This window comes from Centruroides sculpturatus, unplaced genomic scaffold (genome assembly GCF_000671375.1).
Source record: "Centruroides sculpturatus isolate CEXI.00-Female unplaced genomic scaffold, Cexi_2.0 scaffold907, whole genome shotgun sequence".
NCBI lineage: Eukaryota > Metazoa > Arthropoda > Arachnida > Scorpiones > Buthidae > Centruroides > Centruroides sculpturatus.
The window spans coordinates 333,887-354,143 of NW_019385244.1; the positions used below are offsets into that span (position 1 = coordinate 333,887).

At 31.0% G+C, this 20,257-nt stretch overlaps 1 protein-coding gene across 2 annotated transcripts; it reads right to left on the minus strand.

The window, feature by feature from the left end:
• Window positions 1–1,927: 1,927 nt before the first annotated feature.
• LOC111636661 lies at window positions 1,928–17,893 on the minus strand. Of its 2 annotated transcripts, none has more exons than XM_023381948.1 (8): window positions 17,745–17,893; window positions 15,030–15,114; window positions 14,905–14,946; window positions 14,703–14,812; window positions 14,155–14,477; window positions 8,923–10,233; window positions 8,315–8,451; window positions 1,928–2,142 (listed from the first exon to the last, which is right to left on the minus strand). In XM_023381948.1, the coding sequence occupies exons 5-7, from the start codon at window positions 14,253–14,255 to the stop codon at window positions 8,343–8,345; spliced, it is 1,521 nt and encodes a 506-aa protein (XP_023237716.1). In that variant the 5' UTR covers window positions 14,256–14,477; window positions 14,703–14,812; window positions 14,905–14,946; window positions 15,030–15,114; window positions 17,745–17,893; the 3' UTR covers window positions 1,928–2,142; window positions 8,315–8,342. The 2 variants fall into 2 exon arrangements, with proteins under 2 accessions (XP_023237716.1, XP_023237717.1); XM_023381949.1 differs by lacking the exon at window positions 1,928–2,142 and adding an exon at window positions 3,859–3,909.
• Window positions 17,894–20,257: the final 2,364 nt, after the last annotated feature.

The following is a 20,257-nucleotide window of genomic DNA, read 5'->3' on the forward strand; positions in this document are numbered from 1 at the left end:
TGCCACAATTTCTGGCGATCTTTTACGGTAAAGGTAGCATCTAATTTCCCTGACATTAATTTAGGGTTGTCTTCCATAAAATTAACGAGTATCTCGAACTGACGACTTGTAGTTCGCTGCTTCGTTGTCCTTCGACATTTTGGAACAAAACTATTTCACTAGCGCCTGGTACACGACAATGCTAAAACCATGTGCTTCGCTAAGTTGCAATCACGTGACAAAAATACAATGTTAACTAAATTATGATTGGTTAAATCGTAATAGCTTTCGATAGCGTGGAACCCAGACGCATGTCGACCGTAGCGAAACCCAATTAACAGGAAGCACAGAATAGCGATTTGTGTAAGGTTCGATAACTGCCTTTCGCTAAGGGGACTTATCGAATGTCCCGTGTTCAGTTATCGGAAAAGCTCAGAATAGGTCCCCAAGTTTTTGTGACACAACGAGAATTTTTTGCATTCAAATAAGCCCATCTTCAGTTGCAATCGCTTCAGATTAAGCCTAGGAATACAATTTTACATAATAGTTATTTTACTATAGAAAAACGAACATAACTGTGTGACATTTGGCTGGTGTAAAGATAAAAAAAAGAACACTCAAATTTGTTCAAAACGGAAAAATATTCCATACAGAAATTCCTATTTACACAAATTTTAATGTATAATTCAATGTAATCATGATTCAAGAATGGCACATTGTAATGAAGGAACAGTAATGCTTCTTCATATGAAGTAAGCGATTTTGCTAGTCGCCATACGTTCATTTTCGCTGAACTTCCATTTTTTTTTTTTTTTAAAACTCTTTCCGCCCTGTGGGCACTAAGAGGGCCACTTTTTGCAAGCCCATTATGGGTTCGGCCAGGCGCACAATGGGGCTGCCGGGTGGTGAGGGACGGGGCCCGACATAACCGAACAGACCACCCCCCGAAAAATTCCTGGGGAATTTTCGACCCTTTCGTATTCAAGCCCGGGTCCCCCAGAACGGTAGGCTGCCACCTTGATTGCTCGGCCATCCGGCCGCTCTTCCACTGCTAATACTGTACCTTCTCTAAATATACAGTACTTAGTGATATTCTTAGGCTGCCAAAAAATGACAGGACTCAATGACAAGATTTAAATTTACTTTTTTATCATATGATAATAATTATATGAATTACTTTAAAAAATTATTATTGAGCAGACTTTGCTCTTCCATCTTATTGTAAAACCTTTGTTTCATGCAGTTCCAAAGAAACCAGCTGATATTCAGCTGAATTAATTGATTTATAAGGATGGATTCCGTTTGGGCCATCCCAAAGACATAACTACTAGACCCCGAACCGGCCGCCATCTTTGAGCTCTTGTTCAACTTTCCCGACACTCGAACAGGAGGTTAAGGGGACTAGAAAGTCCGATAATTTTCAATTATACTGTACTAGCAAAATAATAGCTTTATAAGGCTTAAAATGTATGCGATGAGGGTAGCAGCGAGTTTTTAAAATATTGTAAATTCCAATAACAAGTAAAATTTTAAGTCCGACCCCACTTGAGATGATATACGACTCCCTCTGTTTCCTCATCCATTGGATTCCTTACTCTAAAATTTAATAGCATCAATATCTTTTATACAGAAGTTACCATGCCAAATTTCACGTCTTAATCACGTATTATTTAATATTTAGAAATCTGCCAAATATTGAAAAATATAAGACAGTTATATTTAAAACACTGTTCTAAGCAAACAAAACCTGCAATGCAGAATGTGTGTCCAGTAAATCCTGGTCCTGTCAATCTCCCAAACATTTGTATAAAACAAATCTCTTCATTACTGGTGATGGCAAAATATCATCAAAAATAACCACCATAAAAATAAAATATTTAGTTATTTTTATTTATATACAGTTTTAATTCTGATTTTATATTACAGAATTTCAGTATATGTAGTTGTTAAATAATTTTTTCATACAAAATGATCATTTTTATGTACTTTTATCAAAATAACAAGTATATATATGAAACATATATAATATAAACAGTATTATACACATTATTTTGAACTTAATAAATACATTTGTACATAATGCAAAACATGAAACATCTTGAGATATTTTTGTGCTATACATAAGTTGTAATAAGGCTATCTTCAGCAATATGTCTAATAAACCTATAAATGTAGTATTAAAAAATTAATAACGTTAAAAAATGAAAATACATCTTAATACTTTTAAACATCAGCTTATTTTCACAGATTAATCATAAATATTATTTTCAAATTTAACAAAATCTTAAAACAATGAACAAAAATTAATGTTTATTCTATTGGCATTTCTACAGAAATACTCTAATGTTATCATAAATAAAGTAACAAAAAACAAATAAGTAGAACCAAATATACAGTATTTCCAAAATAATCATTATTATTAAATTGAATACATATAAATAGACACATCACAAAAAGTTCTGCACCACAGTAATTTTGAAAAACAATAAAATAACATCATATTTTGAAAGAAGCACCTTATGTAGTGACAATTAGCAGACTTTACTGCCACAAAAACAAGACTATCTCAAAATGGGGCATTTAGACCAATGATGACAGTGTTTACAATTATTATTGAAACAATGGTTTCAATATTCTGTTACACCACCCCCAGTGTTTCTCAATGATTTAATCCTTCATGGCATGCTGTCAGTCAGTTTATCTAAGTAGTGTTGGTCCAGCCTCTAACATTTAGTAATGGCAACTTTGAAAATGAAATATAGAATGTTGTTTCCAACAATAATCTTGAGTTCAACCAACTGACAGGACAATACCACTAATGTTAGCAAATTTTCACACAACCAATTTGTAATGACTTCTATTTTGCATATTGTCTTCTTAATAGCAGATATTAATGACAATCTCCCTTCATAAAATGCTTTGTGCTCAGTTGTTCATTGAAAACAAGCTCATAGGTGTTGCAAAAATTTCTGTGGTGTGTGTACATTGTAAAAAATGCAACTATTAAAATTTCAATTTTTATTCTCTACAAATTTTTTTAAAGCCATTATACTTCACTTTCAAATTCTATAGGAATTATAAAACTCAAGCCAAAAAAAAAAAATAAGTTTATTATATTTATTATGATTTTTAGTTTTTAATAATTAACTTTAAAAATGTTTGTCAAATAATAGTGTACTGTTATCAATCTTTCACAGATTTGGCTACAAAGGACAATTACATAAAGTATTTGTTATAATTTACTATGTGATGTTGAATTAAAATACTAAATTTTTCATAATGTAATTCTGTGATTTCCAGTAAAATCAACTTTCACTTCAACCTTAACTCATCTCATCAAAATATTTCAACTTATTTATTTTATTTTAAATATAAACTTTTTAAAATTGAGTTCTATAAATCACTAGTATTTGAACATAAATATTTCCAACTTCATTATCTTTTAAGAATAAAAACTGAGCTTTTCATATTTGTTGTTTTATCAATACAGGTATACCTTGACTTACGTCATTTTGAGTTACGTCGTTCCCGATTATACGTTGTTTGTCAAAAAAGTATATGGAAAAATAAAAATCAAGTTTAAGTCATTTTATTCGACTTTACGTCTGTCTGCCACAAATATTGAAGTCGTAATATCACTAGAAAAGCGTTTAAAGCAAGTAAAATCATATTAAAATATATACATTTACAAGTATATACTGTATTTACAGTATATGCATTCGTAATTTAAATTACTTTTTTCTGTACTATATTAAAAACTAAAATTTATTTGTTTGTAACCATATATTATTAAAAATGCATTAATAAATAAAATACAGAACGGGGATTGGTAATTTATGGTTTAGCTTAGTGGCAAGTAGATTCGGAGACAAGTAAATTCGACTTAAGTCATTCTCCTGGAACCAATTACCGACGTAAGGCGAGGTATACCTGTAATTAGACATTAAACTTTAAGTTTTACACACAAAATCTGCTTTATTGGAGTTAAAAACCAAATGAACATTATTTTCCAAGTGCTCCAGTCCATTATCAGAGAATAAGTTCACCAAAAAATAAAAATTTTATATAAAACTTCAAAATAACCAAATTAAAAATTCTGGAGCAATTCAAATTTCAAAGCACATTATACTTTCCATTTCTACCAGAGTATCAAAATATTTTTGCAAATTTGAACTTATAAAATATATACCCATATATGCACCCAGTGGCATAGCTACGGGGGCCACCGCACTGGGTGTCACCCAACCGTGAAAAAAATAAAAACTTAAACAACCATCACAATGTTTTTCAATGATAAATCACTTAGGCTTGAAGCCATTTTAACCAAGTTATCTATATTAAATAATTTAATTTATTAATTGTGATAATTTAAAAATTCACATAAACTACAAAATAAATAATTACTTCAGATTAAAATGTTTACAAGTGGCAGTTACGCAATCACTACAGCTTTGCGAATTTTTATAGGTGGGAGTACTGATGTATGGTTATGATTTATTTGTAATTTATTTCGTAAATCTAAACTTATACATTACAAGTGTTTGTACATAATATGTATATGAGAGTATATTAATTTACTCTCATTCTTCTTTTGCCATATCCAACTTTCACTTTCATACATCAATGTAAAAGAATGTTTAATAAAACTGTACTATTATTATCATAATATTGTAACTTGATAATTAATACTCTTATTTGTATTAATTAAATAAAATCATACTTTATGTTTATTGGATTTTTATTAATTTTAACAGTTTTCATTCTTGGGGTGATACCACGATATCCGCACCAGGTGCCACCCATGCTAGCTACGCCATTGTATGCACCCATAAAAAATTGAGCTACAGTCACAAAACTTGACATGCAAATGATCAAACTTTCAGTGCCAATGATGTTACAGGGCTCATTCGACATGAATGAGAACAATGTATTGTGCAGCATTTAAAAGGACCCATGTTCTCGGTCATGGGCAATTTCAACTGGATTTTCTGCTTTGATACTGCAAGTTGTGCACAAAGATGTCTTTGAGATATATGCAACAGCACTACAAACAATTGTCTGACTGGGCTGCAATTTGAAAAAATTGTAGATCCCATTGTCGTCCATCTGTCCGTCTTTCCTTAATCTGAAGAACACAGTTAGATAGATGAAAGCCAAAACCAGATATGGAAATCTTAGGGGCAGGAGATCCTGATTAACTATTATGAACTTCTGATACAAACCAGAAGTCATGTTATTTCAATTCAAAACTTTTCCCCTGAAAGCAGTTAATAGATGATTGACACAACTCCACTGCTAACAGAAAAGTATGATGTACAGGGGCAAGACATTACAGTACTAACTTGAGGTAGAGAGCCTATATTTTAAATGAAAAATAAAAAATATGATTAAAAATTGCAGCCCGGCATTGTGATGATGTTTTAGAGAGAGGATGCATCTTAGGCCTAAGAGAAGCTAGCTTAGTCCAACAGGCATATCAACTCCATCTTGGTTAAATGGTATGGTAGTTAATCAATGTTGCCAACAATAGATCAGCAAAGGTACACATAACATAACCATTACAGATGTTCAGGATGCTATAGACCAGGCCTGGCCAACCCGCGGCCCGCATGTAGCTCGTTAAGCGATATTATATATCTATTAAAGCTTTTGTTTCCCATTATATGTATAACAAAAATAATTAAATAAATGAAAATTTGCATGTGTCATTGTTATAATGCGCAAGTGTGGGTACGAATTCTTGGTATAACAATAAAATCTTATTCATTTTGTATTTGTTTATTTTTTAAAAGCATGTTTGCCTAAATTGTGGCCCACCGTAATGTTACGCGTGATCAAAGTGGCCGACGAAACAATTTGGGTTGGCCAGGCCTGCTCTAGACAGAACTTTACAAGAGGTTCATGCAATCAGGAGAGGAACCATGTCTGCATCAATGGTGTTATTATCAAACATTTGAAGGCATTTGCCATCCTGCATGCTTCTTCTATTAAGAAATACCATTTAGGGACAACTGGCAGAAACTGAGATTAGGTGTCAATGTCCTTTAAGGTGTAATGATACTTAATCACTGATTGCTCAACATAGGCAGACTGTCTTGCATTGGTGCCAAACTCGGTCATCATGGACCGTGTCAAATTGGAGGCTTATTCTCTTTAGCAATGAATCCCACTTCTCTTTCAGTGCTGAAAACTGCCACATAAAAGTGTGGAGGACTGGCAAGCATTCAGATCTTGCATTTGTTGTGAAGTTTGTTGTTGCATATGGTCATCACACAGTGTACAGTGCCATCTCTTTAGACAGCTGATTTTCTCTAATTATGCTGAAAGACAATTTGACAGCTTGAATGTATGTCAATGACATTCTGTAGTTGATTGTTCTGCTTACATTGTCAAGCTACTCAGCCCAGTGCCATTTACAAAAAGACAATGCTTAAAGCATTGTCTTTTTGTAAATTACACAATATTACACATTACACAACTTTCTCAACAATATCTTCGAGGATTTAATATCCTCCACTGGCCATCCAGGTTTCCAATAGAACATATCTGAGAAATGCTAGGATGGCAAATATAGCCTTCCCAGAATACCACAAATGCTGAATTAGCTGACCAGTTGCAAAATTTATGGTAGAATCTTATGCAAATGGACATAAGCAACTTAACTGACTCTATGCCTCATTGAATATTGGTTTGTATACCTGCCAGGGAAAAATTTACACCTTACTAAAATGTCATCATCTTGTTGCCACCAAACAAACATAGATTTATGAAAAGTACAGTACTTTCCTTAAATCTATATCTGTTTGGTGCAATTTTAGAAAAAATATGAAATCATGGATGCCATAGGCAATATCGACTTTGCTTGGCAAGAATTAACTGATAAATGCACAAAGTGTGGAAGAAGTTATGGCTGAAGGTATCCAAGAATTCTCGAGAAAAGCCTATCACTGTATTGATTAGGTTGACCAAATTGTCAAAATGCAACATGACAATAAAAGTAGAAATCAGTTGCTTGACATCACACTTGAAAAAATGGTGTACAAAAAACATCTTCAGTTGTAAAATACATACTTAAGCAATGTTTTCTAATAATACTTGTAATCACAATAAGTCCTAAAAATTCTCTAATTTCTGGATTTGTAGATTTCCAGTGCTTTATGTGACTGTTTTCACATAATTTGTCACATTTCATCAAAGTATCAGCATACCTGTTCATTTCTTCAACAATCTTGTCTACAAGTTCATAATCAAAAGATACATTGAAGCAGTCAAATGGTGTAGCATCACTTTTAACTTACATTGAATTCATGTCCTGTGTAACTGTTCACTTGATGGCTTGTAAAGTTTGTACGAATCCAACCAACATTACTAAAACGCAGAGCACGGCCCTGTGGTTGGCCTCTGTATCCACTTGTACTGTACTTGTTTTTGATCATTATCACTACTACTATCACTCAAATTCTCACTTTGAACAAATTCATCATTACTGTCTGATAATTTGACTCATCAGAAACTAAATCAGAACAAATACTCGATCATTTCTGATTTATTCAGAGTGCTATTTCTCCCAGCCATTGCCATGTCGAAACAGAGTCTAACTAATGGTCTACTTTCCTTTTATTTCTTCTGAACATCTAATCCTATTATTGTAATATCCTGCTGTAATGTAACAATTCTTGTGATGAGTCATTAATTTCAGAATTCTGTACAAGTAGCAACATCTAATGTTAAAAGAATGTAAGCAGAAATGAGATATCTCTGGTCCACCAGTCAAGGTCATAAGGTTACGGCCGAGATATTTTGGGAATAATATGGGACAGGTTAATATGTAAGGTTCAAATTTAAAAAAATTTTTTTATATTGTAATAGATATAGAGGACATTTTGTTAGAAACAGAATGTATCTATTTTGAAATTAAAAAATTTGCAAAATGTTTAATTTGGTTGTTTTTACCAAATTGTTATGTAAATGTTTCATTTGTTTTCTTTTTAATTCCAATAAAGCAGATTTTATGCTATTTTAAGTTTGGAGCATTAATGAGTATTATATTTATTTTTCATTCTATGTAACAATGCTTATAAGATGCAGTTTTATTTATTTCTTTTGAAAAATTTTTAAATTAAAAAAAAAAAAACACTTTAATTGTAAATGACTTTTGAATATTAACCTTGTGCTCAAAAATAGATGTATCATAATATCAAAAAATTAAAATAATGCAGTAGGATTCTCTTAAAATTTGAGAACTTTGGTTTTCTCATTTCTCATTTATTTATTATTGATAAAAATATCATTTTAAAGAAAGTTTTTAAAGAGCATTTGATAAATAAATACATACTTTTAATTTTCTTTGTTAATTTGAATACTTATACTAAAGTTGCTTTTTTAACATTCTCTTGATCTGAATACCAAGAGATCATTTCGTCTCGAAAAGCATCTGCAACTGATGAATTCTGCTGAAGATGACTACTGTCCCTTAAAAAAAAATAAATATTTTAAAATTATGATATAATGATCATTAAGAATAATATTGGAAGCATGAGAAAAATCTTTAATTGTTAATGAAGGAGTTAGATGTAAAAGGTATTGTACTTTTATGGTACTAATATGGTAATTTATGTATTTAAAGCAAAAGAAAAAAAAACATTACTTTGAAAAGTAAAAAAAAAAAAAATTGAAACTAGTATGGTTCAACCCAAATGGTCAAGCACAAGCATACAAAATGTGCTTAACTGCAATATTAATACCATATTTTCATTAATAAATGGATTGAGCCAAGACTAATTTGTGAAAGATGTAATAAATTGTGAAAGAAAGGAAAAATTTTAGTAAATATTAAGATCAGAACTTAATCAGCATTGAAAAATAAAATGCTCCTATGATATACTTAGTGTTTAAAATAGGAACATTTCACTTTCCTTTTTTGAACTATAAAATGTTACTTACCCACTTTTAGTTCCCTGAGACTGTATATTTCTGAATTGGCAAAAATTTGGAGACCAATTTGTGGGTTCTTGAAATACTTCTTTATTTGCTGTTGGAATATTTATTAATTCAGGTGATTGGGGTGAGTGAATATTATCATCCCAATTTTGTAGTTTGAATTGTAATTCATCTTGTTCTTGAATATTTTGTGTATTAATATCCAATTGTTTTTTTCTGTGTTTTGTACTATATTTATAAAAATCTGCCATTTCATATGGCTTTGTTTCTTCCCAATAAGGTTGAAAATGTCCAACACTCACTATATTCACTTCAACTCCGGATTGAAATGAATGTGAGGCAACACTTGGAGATAAAGGTACATTTATTTCTTCTGAAGTTGTCTGCATAACTGGACCAGGATCTAATATTTCATGTGCTGTATTTGGAGAAGATATAGATACTTGTTCAGAACTTTTCTGAGATAAACTGACATCAGAGTCAATAGTGAAACTGATATTTGATAATATGCTATGATTTTCTTTTGAAGTGTCTTTTAGTTTGTTTGGAGAAAGTGGAAGTGGACTATCTAAATTAGTTTCAGTCCATTCTTTTATTTTTGTTTTAGACACTGGGTTTTGTATAAGTGCACTTGATGAGTAGATATCACATTGAGAGCTAAAGTGTTGTTTCATTGAAGGCACTTTATCTGTATCTCTGATATTACAATATTGTAATCCTAAATTGCTACTAAAAAATGCAGGTCCATTTTTATTTTTTCTATCCTTCAAACTAAGAGGCAAATCATTCTCTGTTCTACTTTCCTGCCAATTCATTAAACAATTTAATTCAGGTTCACTAATATGAGATTGTATGGACTGTACATATTGAATTTCACTATGAATTGGAACCGAACCAACTTTCACATTTTCCCTAAAATTATTAACTAAAAGATTCTGTGAAGAATGACAGTTCTTAAGCAAAGTATGATTTCTCTCTGCATTGTCTAAATTTTCAAGACTCCTTGAATCTATATGTCCAGAAAGATACTGACTCAAACAAAATGATGGTTTAGGACTAGAAAGTGGTTGCTCATGATCTTTATGCAATGGAGCACTATACTGATTCTGATAAAATACAGATTCCTTGCTTGAATATTGATCTGGAAAATATGTTTGTTTCCTCATTAAATTATTGTTATGTAAAATTGCTTGATTTTCAATTCTTTCTGCCAATGGCCCTAACAAATCATCTTGACTTTCAAATACTTGACTTGTTCTCCTATTAGGCACATTGTATGTATTTGATCCTTCAATATTTACAGATGCTTCAAATCTAAAAAATAAAAAAAAAAAGAAAATAAAATACATAAGTTAATTGTTATATTTCAATTACAAAAATTCACATTTAATTATTATGTTTATTTTATTTTATTACTCTGTACAGAATTATCTGAAAATAGTTGTTAATTGTTTAGATAGCATTAAATTAATTTGTTTTATTAACAAGAATACTAAAATCTCTACATTTATGACAAATAATCTTTAAAAAAATGCTTTATTTAGTATAAAATATGCAAAGAGAACAAAAAAGTTTGAATTGTTTTTAATTGACATTCATTCTCAAGAATTAATTAAAGTTATTGTTGCTTTAGAAACATGCCAAATAACAAAATCAACTTAAATATATAAATAATAATAATGTAGTAACTGAAATTTGAAATAAATATTAAAAAATAGTACAACAAGATAAATATGTTTTAAGTTATATTACGAGGATCTACATATGTATTTATCTTCCTTTTAGTTTGAATAAATTTCTTTCCTTTAAATATGTTACTAATCAAATACTCAAGTTTCAAAATAATGATTCAATTTTCTTATGAGATTTTTCATTGTTATTTAAAACAAAAAGCTAAATATATACACATTTTCAAATCTCATTTCAGTATTTGTTTTGTCTAAAGGAATATTTATTACACTATGTCAATATTACAAATAAATATAATGCTACTCAAAAAAGATTGATGTTATATGGTAAACAAGTTATCAAGATTATAAGAATTTAATAGTATAAAAAAGTATGAAAGCTGTATCAATGCTATAATATACAACAGATTCCACTTATTATAATCATTCTGAGACTTGTCTATACTGATGATGACGACTTAATGATAACGTAAGCAGAATAAGTAAATAAGATTAAAATAATGTAAATTCTGGTTTTATTGATTCTGATATTAAAAAAAATATAAAGATCTGTATATCTAACTTGCTTATCCACTTTACGCCTTCTGAGGTGGACAAGGAGGTATGTCACTCCAGTCTCCTGGGTAAGCCCACAGTCTAGTCTATACTCACATGCAATGTGCTGAACAGTCTAACGTGGAGCACCACAGACACTCTGGGCTTGGAACCTTCTTCCATTTGAACGAAGAGTCTCTACACCTGCCTTGGCCTGTCCTGACATTCTTTAATATATTTCATATTTTGCAAAGTCGAATCCCTGGACCTTTTCTCCGTGACAGAACAGCTCATGCAACTGGGGCCCCGTTCCTGTTTCCCAGCGGTTTTTCCACAATGTCATGTAGTCACCGTCAGTTGTGGCCATGTCTTGAGCTGCCGTAAAGGTTGGATTCTGAGATTTCAAACAGTTAATACTCAAAGATGGAATGTCTTGGTGAACTTGGAGCTGAGAATTTTTGCTTATCTTTATGGGCTCGTGAACAAGGGCCTTAGATCGTCGCAGGTCAGGTGGCTTGACTCCTGCCAATAATGGTAGCCTAAATGCTGGTATAGATCGTATGATACCAGAAACCAGGCGCATTGTAACATTAAACTGCATATCTACCAATCTTGTATGGGAGCTATTCAGCCAGACAGGGGCACAATACTCAGCAGACAAGTAAACCAGTCCTAAAGTTGAGCAGCTCAAGGTGTTAGCAGTTGATCCCCATGTGGTTCCACAAAGCTTCTGCATTATATTATTCCTGCTCTTAAGCTTACCAGCAACATTTCTTAGATGCATCTTAAAAGACAGAGTATGATCAAGGATGATTCCTAGGTATTTAGGGTACATATTATATCTAAGAGATTGGTTGCAGAAAGAGAGAAACAACCAACTGAGAAATACCAAGAGAGAAACAACCAACTGGCAAATACAAAGCTGTATTCAGCTTTGTATTTGCCAGTTGATTGTTCAGGTGGAAACGTTGTGGTGTCACTCTGTTTTGGTGACACTTGGAGACAATCGCCATTTTTTGAAGTAGTACTCCAGGCTCTCCGGATCATGTTCCAAAGTGTCTTCAATTTGTGCTAGTACATAAACATACTTTAGTGCGCTAGTAAAGGGCAGCACTAAAGTGTGTTAAATGAACTTATAAGGAGGCAATGCTTCTATTAGAAATATTCCATGATTCATACATTGAAATTTTATTGAAATATGAAAAAGATCTGTTCAATGTACAGTGTAAGGAATTAATTATCTTTCAACATTTTGATTGTAAAAGTGTCTCAAACATATCTCAGAGACATCAATATGATGGAGAACAAATAAACTAAATGCAAACCGAATGTTAGAGGAGGCATTCAGGGATCATTAATATCTTCTAATGACCATTTCCATATTATGAAGATCTTTGTTCAAGAGTTAAAAATGAGCTCAATAAACTTGCTATCACCACTCAATGATTAAATACCAATCAATAATCATTGAAGTCCTAACTGCTAAACAACATAAAAAGATGTCATGCTTAAAAACATTGTTTTGCCTCTTTTTTTTTTTTACATTTTTATAGGATATATTATTTCAAGATCAACAGTGGTTAAAGAATTTCATTATTAGAATCTGCAATATGAATGGCTTTCTCTCATAGAATAACCTATTTAAACTTAAACTGTTAACACTGATATGGAACCTTTCATCATCATCATGCAAAAACTTTTTCTTGACATATATAGATTAAGCTTCAGAATGATTCTTGAAGTAGTTTGATACAAAAAGAATCCAAATACTGATATTGTTTATCTAATATCATGACAAAGCTAGATGGTAGTTTAATAAATAAGAGAGAAATAATAATTTATGATGCACTAATCTTAAAACAGATCACTCACTGTTCAATAACTATATTCAAGAAATAGTGAAAAATCTACATACAATTTGTTTAGAGATTTAATTTTTATAAATGAATAAAGCACAATACAAATAAAGAAGTAGAAGGCCATACTGTGGGCTAAGCCTTTGAAAAGAAGTAATGGGAGAATCGGGGAGATAGGAAAGAGGAAGACTTGGGAAGTGGAAGGGGGAAAAGTAGACAGGATAGTGGGAAGTAAGTCTTGTGAGCAGCAACCAGATTCCAGTAATTGAGTAACAAGAGAGTTATCCACGCAAGATGGGTTGCAGCCCAAGCACAACATAAAGTTTATATGATTGAAATATCTTGAAAGTGAAAATATTCGATAAATAAAATATCAGCAAATTCTTCTGATCTAAATACAAAATGTTTGTGAAATATTCTAAGAAGTCATATAACATTCCACATAACTGCATTCAATCTCCAAGAACTATTAGTAAGTATTGCCAACATCAATATCAATCAAAAAAATTATTCTTAAAATCAATCTATGGTATATATATTCAACCATCTCTAAACCCGATATATTAGTAATAAGCCAAATGACTATCTGATGTAATCTGATAGTTGTTTAGCTTATATATATTCTTCAGCAACAAACACATTTCTGATCATAGTACTTAAATGCAAATACTATTTAAGTTTCACAATAATCATTTACATATTTTATTTATTTGTGCATCTTTTACTATGCCATATTATAAGATGATAATCCTATAAAATTGCATCTAATTCATATAAATATTTCAAAATTTAGATTCTTTCTATAAGTATATAAATGTGTTTATTTTTAGCCATATCTTAATAATCCTTATATGAAAAATATCTTCAGTATGTATAGTATTATAGTTTAAAAAATTTAATTTTATAAACTTTTTCCACATGCAATTTTTAAGCATTAATAAATAATAAACTTATGAGAATTTTCTGCATATTCTGCTCTATTTAGAATGTTTCCACAATTATATTTATTTTAAAATAAATCTTTTTCTTTTTTGAAAAGAAAGCAGATGATTTATTTTTTAATTTATTTTTGTAATTTAAATAGTTTCTGGCTTATAACTATAATAGAGAAAATGTACAATGCACACAGACTCAAAGTTTAATCAATTCCAACTAACCTGTTTTGATATGGCATTCGAAGGGATAGCATACTGCCACTACTACAACTTACATTATCATATTCAGAGCTTGTAGAATAAACAGAATGTGTACGAGTCATAACTGAAGCTTCTCTAATATCACTATTTAAACATACACCTCTGGATAGATTCTTTCTTGGCCTCAAAGTTGCTGAATGTGAAATAGTATTATATGGATTTGATTCCTGTAAAAAACTATGACGATGTTTTGTTGGACTAGGAGGTGCAGAAGATGAATTTTGTTGAAGATGGAGAGATGATGACGATGAACTTGTGAATGCTGGTGATGGTGACTTAGAATTCTAAAAAAAAAAAAAAAAAAAATCACTAGGCTTNAGTATTTAAAATAACATTAATTTTGTGGAATTTTTATTTATTTTATCAGATTTATTCATATATTTCTTTTGATACTTAAATTTTATTTTATAAGAATCTTTATGCATATCTAAGACAAAACATTTAATTAACAAAAAACACTGAATTCATTGTAAGGAACCCTGTAAAATAAAAAAATAAACAGTTCTTACTAATAACAGCTGATTAATGTGGTTATTTGCTTCTTCCAATTTTGTTGAATGTTTTGAAAAAACTTTGGTAGAGCTATCCAAATTTGTAGTTGGACATTTGAATAAATTATCTGAAAATATTTTAAAATTAGTTTTAAGTTTAAATTATTACTGTATTATATTAAGTATTATATTTATTTACAAGATTCAACTTAATACACACCACATTCATCTGTGGAATGACTGATATTTTCTCCACAATCATCTGAAATTTAATGTTTTACAAAATTAAAAATATAATTTATTTATACAATACAAACAGTCAGAAAGTATTAGAAAAAAAATTACCTTCATCAGAAGGCAAATTAGGGCATTTTCTTAAAAGTTCTTTTTGCTTTTTGGCTATTATTAATTTCTGTTCAATATCTTTTAACTGAAAAAAAATTCTTATTAGAAATATATCAAAACATTTTGATTTATACAGTTTAGTACTAAGACATCACATAACTTTGTCACATTGTGTTAGAATTGAGGTGAAGCCAAAAAGAAAGAAGTTATCTCTGCACCTGTTAGGCATAGAAGAGGTGATCCTTGTACCTAACAGCTGCAGACAGGTAAACTTTGCACTTTCTGCCACAAAAGAGGCTATCCTTGTACCTGTCAGCCATGGGAAAGGCAATCCTTGCACTGGCCAAGTTTGGACAGACAATCCTTGTAGTTGCCAACATGGAAATGTGATCCGAGAACAAAGCAATTGATGGCAATTTGCTTTGTTCTTGTTCATTTTTCATGCCTATTTTCCATTAGGTGCACACAATGCTCATTTTATTTTTGAACTCTAGGACTAAATTCTGTTAGAAGTGCTCAGTCACATCGGAGAGCCTGACATTGTCACTTTAATCCCTTTGTATATCGAAAACAAAATCATGGACCCATATTTTTTACATTTCAAAGGAACCCTCATTACATTTTTGGATTCCTCGTCTCAATTAATGGAAAATGGCAAAGTTTTATCAAAATCAGCCCATTAAATTTTGAGAATAAACTTGATTTATAAGCCTATAGAAGAACTATGAAACATTGCCTGTCATGTGATATTGCTTTGTCATGCACATTCGTTAAATAACCTTATATCTCGAAAATGAAGTCATAAACCTCCATTTTTTTTTACATTTTTAAATTCCTGAATGTAATTAATGAAAAATGACAAAGTTTAACCAAAATTGATTGAACAGATTTTGAGAACAAATACAGTTCTGTAAGCCACATACACATTAGTACGCCACAAGAGGATTTACTCATGTTCTGCCTCAATAAATAGAATATAAAGATAATTACACCTCTTGAAGATATAAAAAAAACATACTTTGTACTCACTGATTTCTAGATTCTTTATATCTTTGTTCAATAGTACAGTAATACCCGGACTTACGCGAATCCGGAGTTACGCGATTTTCAAATCTCGTCGATTCGTCTTTTGTTTGAGCGCCACGCAACTCTTAATTACTCATTTCCCCCCACACTATTGTTCGGCTTACATGTTCGGACGTGTTCGACATATAGCTACAATTTATTTTGTGTTATTTGTATGTATTTATATGCAAAATTATACCCCGACTTACGTGGTTATCGCTCGGTCCCACCTATCGCGTAAGTTCGGGGTATTACTGTATATCTTTTACATAATCAAAAGTGAACTATGCCCAAAGTGTTATTCAAGACTACATACAATTTGATATCAAATGTTTTGACTGCTACATTTAATATTTACTTAATATATATATACACTTAATATATATTAAGTAAATATTAAATTATATATATAAATTTATATTTTAAATACAGAAATTTTAATTCTTTAAACCAGTGATTTTCAACCTTTTTTTCATCATGGTACACTTTTAATAATTTAAAAATTAGGCGACACACACAGTTACTTTGGTAAGTACTGCAGGATAACCGGTGACACTATAACAGTGATTTTGAAATGCAGTTGGTTACTTAGGTCACATTTTCTAAACGCCTTGATAACTACCAGCAGTTACTGATAACATTAGTTACAATTTCCAAACATGCCCTCATAGAACTGATTGAACTACTACTCTGACATCGCTTATGTATGGGTATTCGCAGTGGCAGCACATTTTAAAAATCTTGCTGCATAGTGGTTGAGAATCACTGCTTTAAAACAATGTTTCTCAGCTGGTGCTCCATGAAGCCATGACCAATATACTTTGCATGTATGCTCAATAAAATTTATCCTAACATTTCTTTCCTGATATACCACTTGAAACTATTTGTTCCATCCAATTCTACTAATATTTTGTACACCATGATTCTTTAATCTTCCTTTGGAACAATTTTTTCATTTCTTACAAAATCACACACCTTGCCTAACAATTTTAACCATGTTCTCTTTTATAATATATGGCCTCAACAATCTAGTAGCATCCATTCTTGTTGCTTTAATAAATTTTGCATCCTATCCAGTAAATTCTTTATTAAGGTCTGTATTATTTTGTAATTAATGTCATACTTTTTGTCAGGTTTTGGACCAGTTTGGTTGGACAACCAAAAGATAGAAGCAGTCTCATAGTTATGTTCAAATGGTCATTGTAGTTCTTAAGGACTGATTTGATGTTATGAGGTAAATCATCTTCAAAAACAGTTTAACAAATGATAAATTTTGACACAGCATTATTAGCCATATATAATTAATGAAATAGTAAAAAAAAAGCAGTTTTTGGTATTATAAACATTTAAATTATAAAAGAAAATGCATGTATAAGCAAGTAAAATATAATAGTGAAACATTTTCACATCTACAAAACATCATCATTATGAATTTAAAAATGAAACTAGAACACATGACAAATTCTATTAAAACCCTATTTAGCTTTTATTGCTTTTTTTTCTTTAACGTTCTTGTTTTTATATGTATAACAATAAAAAAATATATTTTCTTTCATTTTACATTTATTTAAATTTACTTATAAATCCAAAAATTATTTTTATTACAAATGATTCAAATATTATATAAATGAAAAAACATTGATAACTGACCTTGGCTTGGGCCTTTTGGTATCCAAGTTTTCTTTGTTTTCGAACACTTTTCCTAGTATTTAAATCATTAGCTAATTTAAAAGCAGCACTTGTAATTTTGCTTTGAATTTCATAATCCAATTCCAACTTTGCTAAAACTTCTTCCTATGTCCAAATAAAATTTGGTTTTATTTATATTTTCATATTTACATAAGAAAACTTAAAACAAAATTTAATTATAAGAAAATACTAAATAATTATCAGAATTATATTAAAAAAACATTAAGTTTTATNAGTAACTGAAATTTGAAATAAATATTAAAAAATAGTACAACAAGATAAATATGTTTTAAGTTATATTACGAGGATCTACATATGTATTTATCTTCCTTTTAGTTTGAATAAATTTCTTTCCTTTAAATATGTTACTAATCAAATACTCAAGTTTCAAAATAATGATTCAATTTTCTTATGAGATTTTTCATTGTTATTTAAAACAAAAAGCTAAATATATACACATTTTCAAATCTCATTTCAGTATTTGTTTTGTCTAAAGGAATATTTATTACACTATGTCAATATTACAAATAAATATAATGCTACTCAAAAAAGATTGATGTTATATGGTAAACAAGTTATCAAGATTATAAGAATTTAATAGTATAAAAAAGTATGAAAGCTGTATCAATGCTATAATATACAACAGATTCCACTTATTATAATCATTCTGAGACTTGTCTATACTGATGATGACGACTTAATGATAACGTAAGCAGAATAAGTAAATAAGATTAAAATAATGTAAATTCTGGTTTTATTGATTCTGATATTAAAAAAAATATAAAGATCTGTATATCTAACTTGCTTATCCACTTTACGCCTTCTGAGGTGGACAAGGAGGTATGTCACTCCAGTCTCCTGGGTAAGCCCACAGTCTAGTCTATACTCACATGCAATGTGCTGAACAGTCTAACGTGGAGCACCACAGACACTCTGGGCTTGGAACCTTCTTCCATTTGAACGAAGAGTCTCTACACCTGCCTTGGCCTGTCCTGACATTCTTTAATATATTTCATATTTTGCAAAGTCGAATCCCTGGACCTTTTCTCCGTGACAGAACAGCTCATGCAACTGGGGCCCCGTTCCTGTTTCCCAGCGGTTTTTCCACAATGTCATGTAGTCACCGTCAGTTGTGGCCATGTCTTGAGCTGCCGTAAAGGTTGGATTCTGAGATTTCAAACAGTTAATACTCAAAGATGGAATGTCTTGGTGAACTTGGAGCTGAGAATTTTTGCTTATCTTTATGGGCTCGTGAACAAGGGCCTTAGATCGTCGCAGGTCAGGTGGCTTGACTCCTGCCAATAATGGTAGCCTAAATGCTGGTATAGATCGTATGATACCAGAAACCAGGCGCATTGTAACATTAAACTGCATATCTACCAATCTTGTATGGGAGCTATTCAGCCAGACAGGGGCACAATACTCAGCAGACAAGTAAACCAGTCCTAAAGTTGAGCAGCTCAAGGTGTTAGCAGTTGATCCCCATGTGGTTCCACAAAGCTTCTGCATTATATTATTCCTGCTCTTAAGCTTACCAGCAACATTTCTTAGATGCATCTTAAAAGACAGAGTATGATCAAGGATGATTCCTAGGTATTTAGGGTACATATTATATCTAAGAGATTGGTTGCAGAAAGAGAGAAACAACCAACTGAGAAATACCAAGAGAGAAACAACCAACTGGCAAATACAAAGCTGTATTCAGCTTTGTATTTGCCAGTTGATTGTTCAGGTGGAAACGTTGTGGTGTCACTCTGTTTTGGTGACACTTGGAGACAATCGCCATTTTTTGAAGTAGTACTCCAGGCTCTCCGGATCATGTTCCAAAGTGTCTTCAATTTGTGCTAGTACATAAACATACTTTAGTGCGCTAGTAAAGGGCAGCACTAAAGTGTGTTAAATGAACTTATAAGGAGGCAATGCTTCTATTAGAAATATTCCATGATTCATACATTGAAATTTTATTGAAATATGAAAAAGATCTGTTCAATGTACAGTGTAAGGAATTAATTATCTTTCAACATTTTGATTGTAAAAGTGTCTCAAACATATCTCAGAGACATCAATATGATGGAGAACAAATAAACTAAATGCAAACCGAATGTTAGAGGAGGCATTCAGGGATCATTAATATCTTCTAATGACCATTTCCATATTATGAAGATCTTTGTTCAAGAGTTAAAAATGAGCTCAATAAACTTGCTATCACCACTCAATGATTAAATACCAATCAATAATCATTGAAGTCCTAACTGCTAAACAACATAAAAAGATGTCATGCTTAAAAACATTGTTTTGCCTCTTTTTTTTTTTTACATTTTTATAGGATATATTATTTCAAGATCAACAGTGGTTAAAGAATTTCATTATTAGAATCTGCAATATGAATGGCTTTCTCTCATAGAATAACCTATTTAAACTTAAACTGTTAACACTGATATGGAACCTTTCATCATCATCATGCAAAAACTTTT

Bases quoted from the DNA above. Each gene is read 5' to 3' on its own strand.
- LOC111636661 (XM_023381948.1), bottom strand. From the start codon at position 14,255: ATGACTCGTACACATTCTGTTTATTCTACAAGCTCTGAATATGATAAT. The intron at 10,234-14,154 runs GTTAGTTGGAAT...TTTATTTTTTAG, and splicing joins CGAATGCCATATCAAAACAG to ATTTGAAGCATCTGTAAATA. The intron at 8,452-8,922 runs GTAAGTAACATT...TTTTTTTTTAAG, and splicing joins TCTCAGGGAACTAAAAGTGG to GGACAGTAGTCATCTTCAGC.